This window comes from Halichoerus grypus, chromosome 4 (genome assembly GCF_964656455.1).
Source record: "Halichoerus grypus chromosome 4, mHalGry1.hap1.1, whole genome shotgun sequence".
Lineage (NCBI taxonomy): Eukaryota > Metazoa > Chordata > Mammalia > Carnivora > Phocidae > Halichoerus > Halichoerus grypus.
In genome coordinates, this window is record NC_135715.1 from 141,060,653 (window position 1) to 141,074,161 (window position 13,509).

General features: G+C 38.0%; 1 protein-coding gene across 7 annotated transcripts in view; it reads right to left on the bottom strand.

Annotated features, from left to right (window-relative positions):
• SESTD1 (SEC14 and spectrin domain containing 1) overlaps positions 1–13,509 on the bottom strand; it is a 155,929-nt gene that overhangs the window by 79,889 nt on the left and 62,531 nt on the right. For all 7 annotated transcript variants that reach the window (XM_078071047.1, XM_078071045.1, XM_078071043.1 and 4 more), the window contains one exon: positions 2,454–2,544. In XM_078071047.1, coding sequence (XP_077927173.1) covers positions 2,454–2,544 — 91 coding nt within the window. The remainder of the gene's footprint in view (positions 1–2,453; positions 2,545–13,509) is intronic.

Below are 13,509 nucleotides of genomic sequence, written 5' to 3' on the forward strand. Positions count from 1 at the left end.
AGAGGGGATTAAATCATCCACTGACTGTTCTTCAAAACTGCCACTGATCAAAGTCCAGTTCATACAGCAAGTCCCAAACAGGTCATCTGTGACACAGTTGAATGACAGGATGAAAGGAAGAACACAAGGTCATAATTAATGGAGTTCTCACTTAATAGTTATTTTAACAACTTTTACCAAGAAGAGTTCATCTTCAGGGTTGGGATATAAAAGTGCTAGCAATATATCTGACAGAAAAAGTGATGGGATACCAATCTGTGCTCCCTTAAAAAACTGGTATCCTTTCCAACCCAAAGGAGTGATTCTAATGATAAAGGTTTAGGCCACACATTTAAGAAGGAGGTAATGGGTGGATAATTTGGGGACCACCTCCAAACCCCCCATTGGTAAATATACCCTTTGTAAAAGATAAAGCCAAGACCTGGGGGTTAGGCCATGTTAAGTTCCAACTGCAGCTCTTTCCCTTGTTCATTACAACAACCGGGTTAAGTTATTTAAAATCTTTGAGCCTCGGGGTGCCTGGGTGGCTCAGTCAGTTAAGCATCTGCCTTCGGCTCAGGTCATGATCTCAGGGTCCTGGGATCCAGCCCCGCATCAGGCTCCCTGCTCAGTGGGGAGTCTGCTTCTCCCTCTCTCTGCTCATGATTTTTCTCTCTCTCTCAAATAAACAAAATCTTTTTAAAAAATTAATTAATTAATTAAATCTTTGAGCTTCAGCTGATCTTTTGGGATAATAGAACCTGCTTCCCAAGTTCATGAGGATAAAATTAAATGAGATTAATTTATAGGAAGTTTAGTACACTACCCGAACCATATTAAGCACTAAAATTACTAGTTCCCATCCCCCAAATCCCTTTTTCCTAATAATCCCAAATAAAAAATAAAACATTAAGAATCATTCTTCTTGGGGCACCTGGGTGGTTCAGTGGTTAAGTGTCTGCCTTCTGCTCAGGTCATGATCCCAGGGTCCTGGGATCGAGCCCTGCATCGGGCTCCCTGCTCGGCGGGAAGCCTGCTTCTCCCTCTCCCACTTCCCCTGCTTGTGTTCCTGCTCTCGCTGTGTCTCTCTCTGTCAAATAAATAAATAAAATCTCTAAAAAAAAAAAAAAAGAAAAAAAAAAAAAAAGAATCATTCTTCTTAGTTATCATTTAAAATTCCTGGGTGGCTCAGTCAGTTAAATGTCTGCCTTCAGCTTGGGTCATGATCTCAGGGTCCTGGGATGGAGCCAGCGCAGGGCTCCCTACTCAGCAAGGAGTCTGCTTCTCCCTCTGCCTCTGCCACTCCTGCTTGTGCTCTCTCCCTCTCTCCCTCTCTCTCAAATAAATAAAATCTTTAAAAAAATAAATAAAATAAAATTCAAAATTATACTTCTTTCCACAGAACCCAAAAGTAGCTACTAATTATTTGCCAATTCATTTAAAAGTCTTGATCTTTCTTTCAATATCACTGATATTTACCTAACTGAATGTTCACTATCCCATATAACTGTCAACTTCTATATTCCCCAAACTGAATTGCCATCAACTCCCTTCATTATATTTGCTTCACTTCTGAGCTATCACTAAAGTCAATGTCCCTGCTAGGAATGCCCTTTTCACTTTTTTCATCTAAATTAGATAATCTTTTTTATTTAACTCACTTAACTTCTACACTCTCTTAAAGCCTTTCTAAGGAAACCCAGATACATCAGAGCAATCTGCCACCTTTAAATCACTCGAATGTTTTATTTTTCCGTTTCAGATCACAACATCCTCAATACCCTTATAATAAAACAACGGAAGTTTACTAGGTAGGTACCTAATACAAGGAAAGATCGTGAAATCTTTCTGTGAGGAACACAAGGAAACACAAAGACTAGTATCAGACCAAAGACTTTGCAACTGCAGCTGTTTATTAAATGCTGGTTTGTGGGCTGCTAAAGTTCCCAAGGACACAGCTGTCAAGTACATTTCTTCTGGATGAGAAATAAGTAATAAGAGTACCATAAATCCTGGTACTTTTTAGAGGAAAGTAAGGAACAGAAGGAAATGACTGCTCAGAACCACACGAGAAGCTTTTCCAGACTAGATTTACCCAGTCCTGCTCCCCACCTATAGTAACAGAATGGAGTAGACAGGGGATGATGCAGATATCACAGCATGCAGAAGCTCCCAGGTAAGTCCAACAGTATCTCACACTTTTGGACTCACTGGCCTACTTACTAAATTATTTAAACACGACATACTATTTTTGATCATTTACAAATCTTTAGAATAGGTCTGAAATTTATTTTACTATTCAAAGTCAAACCTCTAAGAATTGAATTTTAAAAAAATCCAGTAGTGTGCATTTCAGAACTCAGTCACTGCTGAGAATTTTGGGCACAGTGAAATAAATGAAATGCATCTGCCATTATCACTTTATCTGTTGCTATAAAATAAAGCCATTTCCTAATAGTCAAAAATAAAATTACCTGTAGCATTAAGACTACTGTTTTCACCACATTCCACTGTGATTTTCTGCCATCCACAATCACGGTAAATCCTCTAGCCTTACACTTTTCACTGAAACAAACAAACAAACAAAATACAAAGTATTAAAACAGGCTTCACACTTTATTCTTTATAATCCTAAATAAAGTCTATAGCTTAATCGTATATGGAGCAGCATTAATCTCACTTGGTTTGGTTTACACTGTCATTAATAAAATTCTTCAGGGTATCCTTTCAGTTTCTTCAAGAAATTTGATTTTTCTCATTTTAGGAAGCATTGACAATTTACAAACTAATTTGGCAAGAAAATTACTCTAAAGGTACAGGAAGTCAATGTCTTAAAAAGAGAAGAAATCAGAGCAACATTCAGTCTCAAGAGCCTTTCAATTTCTTCATTTATAAAATGGGATTCCAGTGAAGTATGTATGTAACTAATGACTGCCAAGTGCATACATACTTCTTGCCTCTCCTTCCTGCCAGAAGTAGAAGTGATAGTTTAAAACAGGTAGAAAATAGGGGCACCTGTGTGGCTTAGTTGGTTAGACATCTGCCTTTGGCTCAGGTCATGATCCTGGGGTCCTGGCATCGAGCCCCGCATTGGGCTCTCTGCTCAGTGGTGAGTCTGCTTCTCCCTCTCCCTCTGTGATCTCTCTCACTTTCACTCTCTCTCAAATAAATAAAATCTTTAAAAAAAAAAAAACAGGTAGAAAATAGAGTAAGCTATTACTAAACCTTTGGAAATGGATTTCTTGGTGTTCTTTTGGGAAAATTTAATGAAATGAGGTAGTACTTGGTCTATATAGTAGTTGAAAACTTGAATACACCATGTCTGAACATACACCCCCCTCATCTTTGCATTCTCAGTTCCTTGACCAGCAAAATATTATCTTGAGTGTCAGAATATGTTATTACTACACATTACATCCAATTATTCAAGTATTAACTAAACACTTCCCAGAAGCCTACCCTAGTAAAATACAACTACACTAAAAAACTCCATGCTAAAGACCAAACTCCATAGCTACTTTATGATTATTATTTTTTTACTTATAAAATGAATTCAATGCAAGGATCTCAAGTGCTCTCTCTCCAATACAGAAGAAACTGCAGTTTTACTTAGCAGAGCAAGGATTTGGTAGTGAAACCTCTCCACACTCAAAGTTCTATCAATCGCATACATTATAGGAAAGGTAATCAGCAAACCGTTTCCTAAGATTTAAATCCAACAATCCTGAGGATTTTACTAATCCTGCTTTACTTCCTCCAAGTTTTCACATCAGCCTCAAGAGGGTTCTTGGAGAAGTGATGTCTAAATCTACCAAGCAACAGTAAAGTTACAAGTATGAGGATGGTACTGCTAAAGATTTATAAGAACAGGGGCCTCTGTAGGCAGGGATAGAAGCTGAGCTTCCAAAGAAAAAGGGAACTGTTCAAAAGATGACACAAACTGAAATATATGTTCATACAAAAAACGTGCACACAAATGTTCACAGCAGCATAATTCCTAACAGCCAAAAGTAGAAACAACTCAAATGTCCATCAATGATGAACAGAAAAACAAAATATGGTAATCTATATATAATGGAATATTATTCACTATAAAAATGAATGAAGTACTGGGGCGCTGGGAGGCTCAGTCAGTTAAGTGTCTGCCTTCAGCTCTGGTCATCTCAGGGTCCTGGGATTGAACCCCACGGCAGGCTCCCTGCTCAGCAGGGAGTCTGCTTCTCCCCCTCCCCCGTGCTCCCGCTGTGGATCTTTCTCTCTCTTACATAAATAAATAAAATCTTTTTTTTTTCAAACAATCTTTTTTTTTTTTAAAGATTTTATTTACTTATTTATTTGACAGAGACAGCGAGAGAGGGAACACAAGCAGTGGGAGTGGGAGGGGGAGAAGCAGGCTTCCCACTGAGCAGGGAGCCCGATGTGGGGGGTTCGATCCCAGGACCCTGGGACCATGACCTGAGCCGAAGGCAGACGCTTAACGACTGAGCCACCCAGGCACCCCATAAATAAAATCTTAAAAAAAAAAAGGGTACTGATATATGTTACAACATGGATAAACCTTGAAAACATTATGCTAAGTGAAAGAAGTCAGACACAAAAGCCCACATATTGTACGATTACATTTATATGAAATGTCCTGAATAAACAAATACACAGAGACAGATCATACAGATCAGTAGCTGCCAAGGGCTAGGAGGAGAAGAGAATGGGGAGTGACTGCTAATGGGTGCAGCATTTCTTTTTGGCCCAATGGATGAGTGTGTGTAATGGTCACACAACCTTGTCAATATACTGAAAACCACTAAACTGTACAATTTAAAAAGCTGATGTTTAAAGTATGTGAATTATAACTCAATAAAAAAATGCTGAAGTACTCCATTTTTGGATTTTGCATTTTAAAATAAAGGACTAAGTATTCTTTGGTGGGGGGAATGTGAGGCAATACAATGATCACTTTGGATTAGCAAGAGCATATAAAGACTTGCTTGGGGAAGGCAAATCTGACATCTAATTGCAAACTATAGGATCAGGTAAGGAGGAAATTCTTGGAGTTCCTCACCAACAAGACATCTAGGAAGACCACTATAACTTAGGTAGGATACAAGTAACTTAGGTAAGGATACCTCACCAAAAGAGACCAACCTAGGTAAGGCAGCTGGCTATTGGGTGGTCTTCAGAGAAGTAAAAGCAACTCAGGGTCTCTACCAATGCCTTATGGAAATTTGCAGGAGGGGAAGATAAGACACACAGAGTTGTCCAGTAGAAGGCTTCCCTTTCTGGTACTACAGCCAAGAGAAGTGTGCCATCCCCATAATTTCGTACTTTCTTCTCAATTGGCATCTGCTTCTCAGAGATACAGGTTACACGACCATTTTGTTAAAAGAAGTTTTACACGAATAACACATTTTTATTTCAAAGCACACTCTAAATTAATCTGTATATTAAGAGAAAGAAAATAATGAAGCTTGCAAATACCATCTGCAGTGATCTTAAGGGCATAAAGTACTCTAAATTTATCTTTTAGGGTACTTAAAAACACCCTTAATCATAATTTTCTCACATTTTACTAAGATAATGAAAATACATACACAACTGAGAGATACTATTTGAAAACTGCAAGACCAAATGATCTTTCAACTACATGAAAGGATTGTTTTACTTTTTTTTTTTTTACTTCATTCCTATAAGTGGAATGATAGTTTCAAGTATTTTTTTTTTTAAAGATTTTATTTATTTATTTGACAGAGAGAGAGAGCACAAGCAGGGGGAGCAGGCAGAGGGAGGACCCTGGGATCCCAGGGCCCTGGGGTCACGACCTGAGCCAAAGGAAGATGCTTAACCGACTGAGCCACCCAGGCGCCCCTCAAGTATTTTTTAACATTCTTAATTTAGAAGCATGTTCTGTCCTTTATAAAAGGGTATGTGAGAGGAGCTGCAGTACTAGTATTAATGAAAACTCCTATTGCTTTTAACATGTTTATAATTACATCTAAAGAACAATAACAAAAAAATCTATTAACACCTATCTCCTTGTTCCTCCCCCATTAGAGCCTTTCAAGGGTGAGGTGGCTGAGTTTAAAACTACTATTAAAAGAGGAGAGGCTCCTTAACAAGCCCACTCACTTTGATTAGAAACAGACTGTCAATGGATTTCTTGGGTTCAGTACACTGTAGCTCTTCACTAATTTCTTTGATTACAACTAAGGGTTCCTTCTTTTCCACTCATACAGCTCTGCTTACACTTATATTATGGCAACTAATTTCACTTATGCTTTTCTTGTAATTACTTGTTTACAATTTATCTTCATTGGATAACATGCTTCCAGAAAGTGAGGATGTTATCTTACTGATATCCTGGCAGCTTTTAGCACAGTGCATTAAACAGAGACGGCCTTTAGAAATGTTAGAGGGAGGGCGCCTGGGTGGCTCAGCTGTTAAGCGTCTGCCTTCAGCTCAGGTCATGATCCCAGGGTCCTAGGATCGAGCCCCACATCGGGCTCCTTGCTCGGCGGGGAGCCTGCTTCTCCCTCTCCCACTCCCCTTGCTTGTGTTCCCTCTCTCGCTGTCTCTCTCTGTTAAATAAATAAATAAAATCTTTAAAAAAAAAAAAAAGAAGAAGAAATGTTAGAGGGTGCACTACACATCACTCCCTAGTCAGAAAGCAACAATGGCTTTCCTTCTCCTTCAGAACTGAAGCCTTTACCATGGCCTACCAGGTCCTCTAAGATCTGATTCTGGCCTCTCTCATCTGACCACAGTTCTACAACTCTGGACCTCTCTCAAACTGCTCCCATCATACTACCTCCTTGCTGATCTCACAATGTGTTGAGCCTGCTCCTGCCTCAGGTTCTTTGCACTAACTGCTCTCTCTGTCATAAATGCTCTTTTTAAGCTTAAATGCTCTTCCATTTGATATATGTACGGCTTGCCCCTCACTTCCATTATCTCTGGTAAAACATCATCCTATCATTTTGTAAAATATTGCCACACATGCCATCTCTCTTAACTCTTTACATGCTTTGTCTTTATAGCATTCATGAACATCCAATATATTGTGAATTTATTTGTAATATTAGTTGGATCATTACGTATACGTGCATAATAAGGGCGGGGACTGGGTGTCCTTTGTTCACCCATTTCCTCAGCACCTGGAACAATGAGGAGCTCATTATACGGTCTCACATATTTACTGAGTGACTAAAGACTTATGATCTTAATGTCTATGTGATTTTTGGCAAATTATTAAACCTCTGCATTCTAATGTTTATTCTGTAACATAAATGAGTTTTTCTACAATTAGGAAGAACTGACTTAAGATTCAAGTTTGAATTTTAAAAAAATCAAAACTTGAAAAAAATGGAAAGGTAACTTTAGATTTTGAATCATTACAGAATCAACAGTAATCTAATCAAGATTAATCTGGGCAAGTACTTGGCATATTTCTAGAAAAAATTTAAGAATGGAGAAGGTGGTTAGTCTAGATGATTGTTAACGTACTTTCCAATCCTGATGATGTTCCATGATTCTACAATTGGATGATCAATAAGCTAGAAAATACTGACTTTAAATACAGGTATTTTATTTTTATTGTACTTTGCTTTACTGCACTTCACAGATAACTACATTTTCTACAAATTGAAGGTTTGTGGCAACCCTGCATCCATCAACTCTATAGGCGGCATTGTCCCAACAGCATTTGCTCACTTTATGTCTCTGTGTCACATTTTAGTAATTCCCGTAATATTTCAAACTTCAAATTATTATATTTGTTGTGGTGATCTGTGATCTTTGATGTTCCTATTATAATTCTTTTGGGGTGCCACAATCCATACCCATGTAAGATGGAGAACTTACTAAGTGTTACGTGTTCTGACTGTTCTACCTACTGGTTGTTCCCCCGTCTCTCCCTCTCTTTTGGCCTCCCTAGTCCCTGAGACACAATAATACTGAAATTAGGCCAATTAATAACCCTTCAGTGGCTTCTCACTGTTCAAGTGAAATGAAGAGTCTCATGTCTTTTACTCTGAAACAAAAGCTAAAAATGATTAACTAGTGAGGAAGACATGAGGAAAGCTAACACAGCCTAAAAGCTAGGTTTCCTGCACTAGTCAGCCAAGTTGTAAATACAAAGGAGATATTTATGGAAGGAAATTAAAGGTGCTACTCCTGTGAACAAATGAACAATAAGAAAGAAAAACATTCCTATTGCTAATATGGAGAGAGTCTGAGTGGTCTGGATAGAAAACCAAACCGGCCACAACATTCCCTTAAGTCAAAGCCTAATCCAGAGCAAGGCCCTAACTCTCTTCAATTCTAGGAAGGCTGAGAGAGGTGAGGAAGCTGCAGGAGAAAGTCTGAAGCTAGCAGAGGTTGGCTCATGAGGCTTACGGAAAGCTGTCTCTATAATGTAAAAGTGCAAGGTAAAGCAGCAAGTGCTGATATAGAAGCTGCAGAAGTTCTCCACCAAAACATCTAGCTAGGATCATTACTGAAAGTGGCTACACTCTACAACAGATTTTCAAGGTAGACAAATAACCTTCTATTGGAAAAATATGCCATCTAGAACTTGTACAGCTAGAGAGGAGAAGTCAAGCCTGGCTTCAAAACTTCAAAGGACAGGGGCGCCTGGGTGGCACAGTCAGGTAAGTGACTCTTGGCTTTGGCTCAGGCTGTGATCACAGGGTCGTGAGATTAAGCCCCATGTCTGGCTCCATAATCAGCATAGAGTCTGCTTAAGAAAAACTCTCTCCCTCTCCCTCTGTCCCCCACCACCAAGGGAAGGGGCATGCTCTCTCATGTGCACTCTCTCTCTCTAAAATAATTAAATCTTTAAAAAAAAAAAAAACGGACAGACTGACTCTCTTGTCAGAGGCTAATGCCGCTGGTGACTAAATTGAAGCCAACGCTCATTTACCATTCCAACAATCCTAGGGCCCTTCAGAATTATGATAAATCAGGGCACCTGGGTGGCTCAGTTAGGCGATTGACTCTTGATATCAACTCAGGTCTTGATCTCAGAGTTGTGAGTTCAAGCCCCAGTGGGCATGGAGACTACTTAAAAAAAATTAAAAAATAGAAAAGGATTATGCTAAATCTACCCTGCCTACACTCTATAAATGAAACAACAAACTCTGGATGAAACTACATCTGTTTACAACATGGTTTACTGAAAAGGTTTAAGCTCACTATAGAAATCTACTACTCAGAAAAAAAAAAAGATACCTTACCTTTTAAACTATTACTGCTCATTGACAATGCATCTGGTCACCTAAGAGCTCTGATGGAGATGTACAGTGAGATTAATGTTGTTTTCATGCTTGCTAACATGACATCCATTCTGCAGCCCATGGGTCAAGGAGTAATTCTGACTTTCAAGTCTTATTATTTGAGAATATTTCATTAATCTATAGCTGCCAGAGACAGTGATTCTTCTGATGGATCTGGGCAAGTAAATTGAAAGCCTTCTGGAAAGGATTCACCATTCTAGATGTTATTAAGAACATTCATTGATTTATGGGAAAAGATCAAAATATCAATATTAACAGAAGTTTGGGAGAAGTTGATTCCAACCCTCACGAATGACTTAGGGATTCAAGACTTCAGTGGAGGAAGTAAATGCAAATATGGCTTTTCTGTGATATTCACTTCATTGCAGTGGTCTAGAACTGAACCTGCAATTATCTCCAAGATTTGCCTGTATATACTGAATATACTGTTGAAAGAAAGTGTTAAGACAAAGTTTTCAGTATTTCTTTTATAATACTGTATTATTTCATATGTTAATTATCAACTGTGCTAGATTTAGGTTAAATATGAATAAATACTAACACTTATCAATAGATACTGCGCTGTGATTACAGCACAGGTGGCTGCAAAGCAGAATTAGAAACACAGGCTAGCAGCCCAACTGCCAGGTTCTAAAACCCCCTCTAGCCCTGATTTACCACATGCTCTTGGTCAAGATACCTAAATTGCCAACTCTTTCTGTCTCAGATCCCTCATACACAAAACAGGGATAATGATGACTGTACTCATAAGTTTGTTATGAGAATTATATGACTTAACGTTATTTGTTACTTCCTTAAATATAAGATATTCTTTTCATATATGCCTCCCACTCATCATCCATAAGTAAATCCTCAGGTCCATTTGAATCTAAAGTCCTAAAAAGGAAAGTAAGACCAGCCTAGACAAACTTCTTATCCATCAAAATAGTTTCTACTGAGCCACCAACTTCAGTATGCTTATTTGCTTTTCCAAAAAATGTAAGCTGTTCTGAGAATGGTCAGTTACTAGGTCCAGTCAGCCCACATTTGAGAAACTGAAGTAGTAAAATAAAAAGCAGAAACCCATACTCATAAGCTATACTGACCACTGACTGAAGAATGAGGTAGTACACTGAGCTATGAAAAATACAAATTATAGTTTCTCCCCTCAAGGAGTTCAGAATCACTTAGTGCCTACTTTATACTCATAGACATTACATTATTTAATGTTACTAGGGAAACAATATATGCTTTTGAAATTTTAAAAAAAGTAATACAAATAATAAATGTAAAAATAAATAAAAATTTGGGTGCCTGGGTGGCTCAGTCAGTTAAGTATCTGCCTTCGGCTCAGGTCATGATCCCGGGGTGCTGGGATTGAACCCCACATTGGGCTCCTTGCTCAGCGGGGAGCCTGCTTCTCCTCTCCCTCTGCCCCCCACTCATGCTCGCTCTCTCGCTCTCTATCTCAAATTAATAAAATCTTTAAAAATAAATAAATAATAAAAATTTCAGAACCATCATTAAACACATCATGGTTAAACTCCTAAAGAATCAGAAACAGCAAGGGCTGTAAGTTTAGATAACAGCAGAATCTGGAAAAGATCTACATAAAGGAGCTAATAAAATTTAGTGTGAAAGGAGCACCTTAAAGAGCCTAAGGAATACAGAGCATAAAGAATATGAGCAAAGGCACCACATATTAATTTGAGAAAAGTTTCTTAATTTCTCTGCCCTTTTTCATCTATGAAATAGAAATAATATTATCTTATTATTTTGAAAACTGAGTTAATACAAGTACTTAAAACTAAGTGCTTTGCATAATAAGTGTTCAAGAAATATTAACTGGAAAGGTGAGTCGAATCATGTAAGGTTTTGGCATAGCAGTTAAGAAGGCTGAAAGACTGCTTTTGAGAGCAAAGACCTGTCTTTCCTGCCTTCACAATGCACGATGTACAAAATAAATGTCTACCGAATTGAATTCACCGTGCAGTAAGAAGAGGAGGAGGTCATAGAAAACTGGGAAGGAAGAAATTGTTGTTTCAGTGAAATTAATCCTGTTTTATGTGCAAAGTGGTAAGAGAATAGGGACAGAGAAGTTAGCTTGGCTATTGTTGTACTAGTCCAGCTTGACAACTTAGCCATCCCTTGACGTGAACTTAAGCATATGAAAAGAAAGAGAAAGGAAAGAAAAATAAAAACTACATGGCAAAGAAAGTGAATACTGGCTTAGCAGTTCCATTTTAAAACAGCACATTATAAATTTTCAATACATATATGTTGAATGAGTGAGATGACTATTAAAAAAAAAAACACTCATCAAGAGCATAAAGGGGCACCTGGGTGGCTCAGTCAGTTAAACGGCTGCCTTCAGCTCAGGTCACGATCTCAGGGTTCTGGGATCGAGCCCCACATCAGGCTCCATGTTCAGAGGGAAGCCTGCTTCTCCCCTGCCTGCCGTTCCCCCTGCTTGTACTTGCTCGCTCTCTCTCACTCTTTCTGTGTCAAATAAATAAATAAAATCTTAAAAAAAAAAAAAAAAAAAAGGAGCATAAAGCATGTTAAGGGACACCAGTCAGTTAAGTGTCCTACTCTTGATTTCAGTCCAGGTCAAGTCCTGTGTCAGATTCTGTGCTGCATGTGGAGTCTGCTTAAGATTCTCTCTCTCCCTCTGCCCCTCCCCAGCCCATCCTTGCTCACTTTCCCTCTCTAAAAAATAAAAAAATCTAAAAATTAAAAACAAAACAAAAAGCATGTTCAAAGCACTTAACCACAGTACTTTGAAGTAACTCTAAGGTCAATACAATTATAACCCCATTTGCTAAAAGTACATTTCTTAAGGAGGAAAAGGGAAGGTGCTGGCTCAAACTTCCTTGGAAGCAAGTCCCATTAAAAAAATATATATATTAAATAAAGGGGGGGGAGCCATCCCAGTCACACTCTCACAGACTATATTGAACATTCCAAAATCTAAGAAGACAAATCCATGATCAATTAAGGGTGTTAGACTCATATTCAAATTATCTTTTAATTGCTCTGCAGAGTCCTATAAGCTCCAAGAAGGCTCCTTAAAAGTGAGGGAGGGGGCAATGCAGTGGAAGTGGAGTTTGAGAAGGGAAGATGATGAGCAGAAACAGCTGTGGACCTCCATTTCTATCTGTTTTATAAATTTGGCTTCTGTGTCAGATTTTCTTTGAAGAAAAATGTCCATAGTTAGATCTTTTATAAATTCTGAACATACAGAATATATACCTTACAGAATACTAGTAGTTACATAGTCCAGAAGGGAGTGGCATGATATATTTCAAGTGCTGAAAGGAAAAAAAAAGAACCTACAACCAAGAATACCCTACCTAGCAAGACTATCACTTAGAATTGAAAGATAAAGAGTTTCCCAGACAAACAAAGTTAAAGGAGTTCATCACCACCAAAACAGTTTTATGAGAAATGTCAAAGGGCATTCTTTAAGTCAAAAACAAGACAGCATAACTAGAAGAAAATTATGAGAAAAGTTCACAGGTAAAAGTAAACATATAGTAAAACTAGCAGATTATACTTACTTATAAAGCCACTATCAAGATTAAAACACAAAAGTAGTAAAATCAATTATATCCACAAAAATTCCAAGGAATACACAAAATAAACGGATATAAAATATGACATCATATACATAAAATATGGGGGGGTAGTAAAAATTTAGCGCTTTTAGAATGTGTTCTAACTTAAGCAATTATCAACATAGACTGCTATACATAGGGGATGTTACATATAAACTCAATGATAACCACAAATCAAAAACCTATAATAGATAAACAAAAGAATAAAGAGAAAGGATTCCAAGCAGAACACTACAGAAAGCCATCAAATCACAAGAGAGCAGAAGAAAGGAACAGACAAGAACTACAAAAACAGGGCGCCTGGGTGGCTCAGTTGGTTAAGCGACTGCCTTCGGCTCAGGTCATGATCCTGGAGTCCCTGGATCGAGTCCCGCATTGGGCTCCCTGCTTGGCAAGGAGTCTGCTTCTCCCTCTGACCCTAACCCCTCTCATGTGCTCTCTCTCATTCTCTCTCTCTCAAATAAATAAAATCTCTAAAAAAAAATTAAAAAAAATAAAAATAAAAAAAAGAACTACAAAAACCATCAGAAAACAATTAACAAAATGGCAATTAAGTACATACCTATCAGAATTACTCTAAATATAAATTGACTAAATGCTCCAATCAAAAGACACTGGGTGACTAAATTGATTTAAAAAAAAAAAAA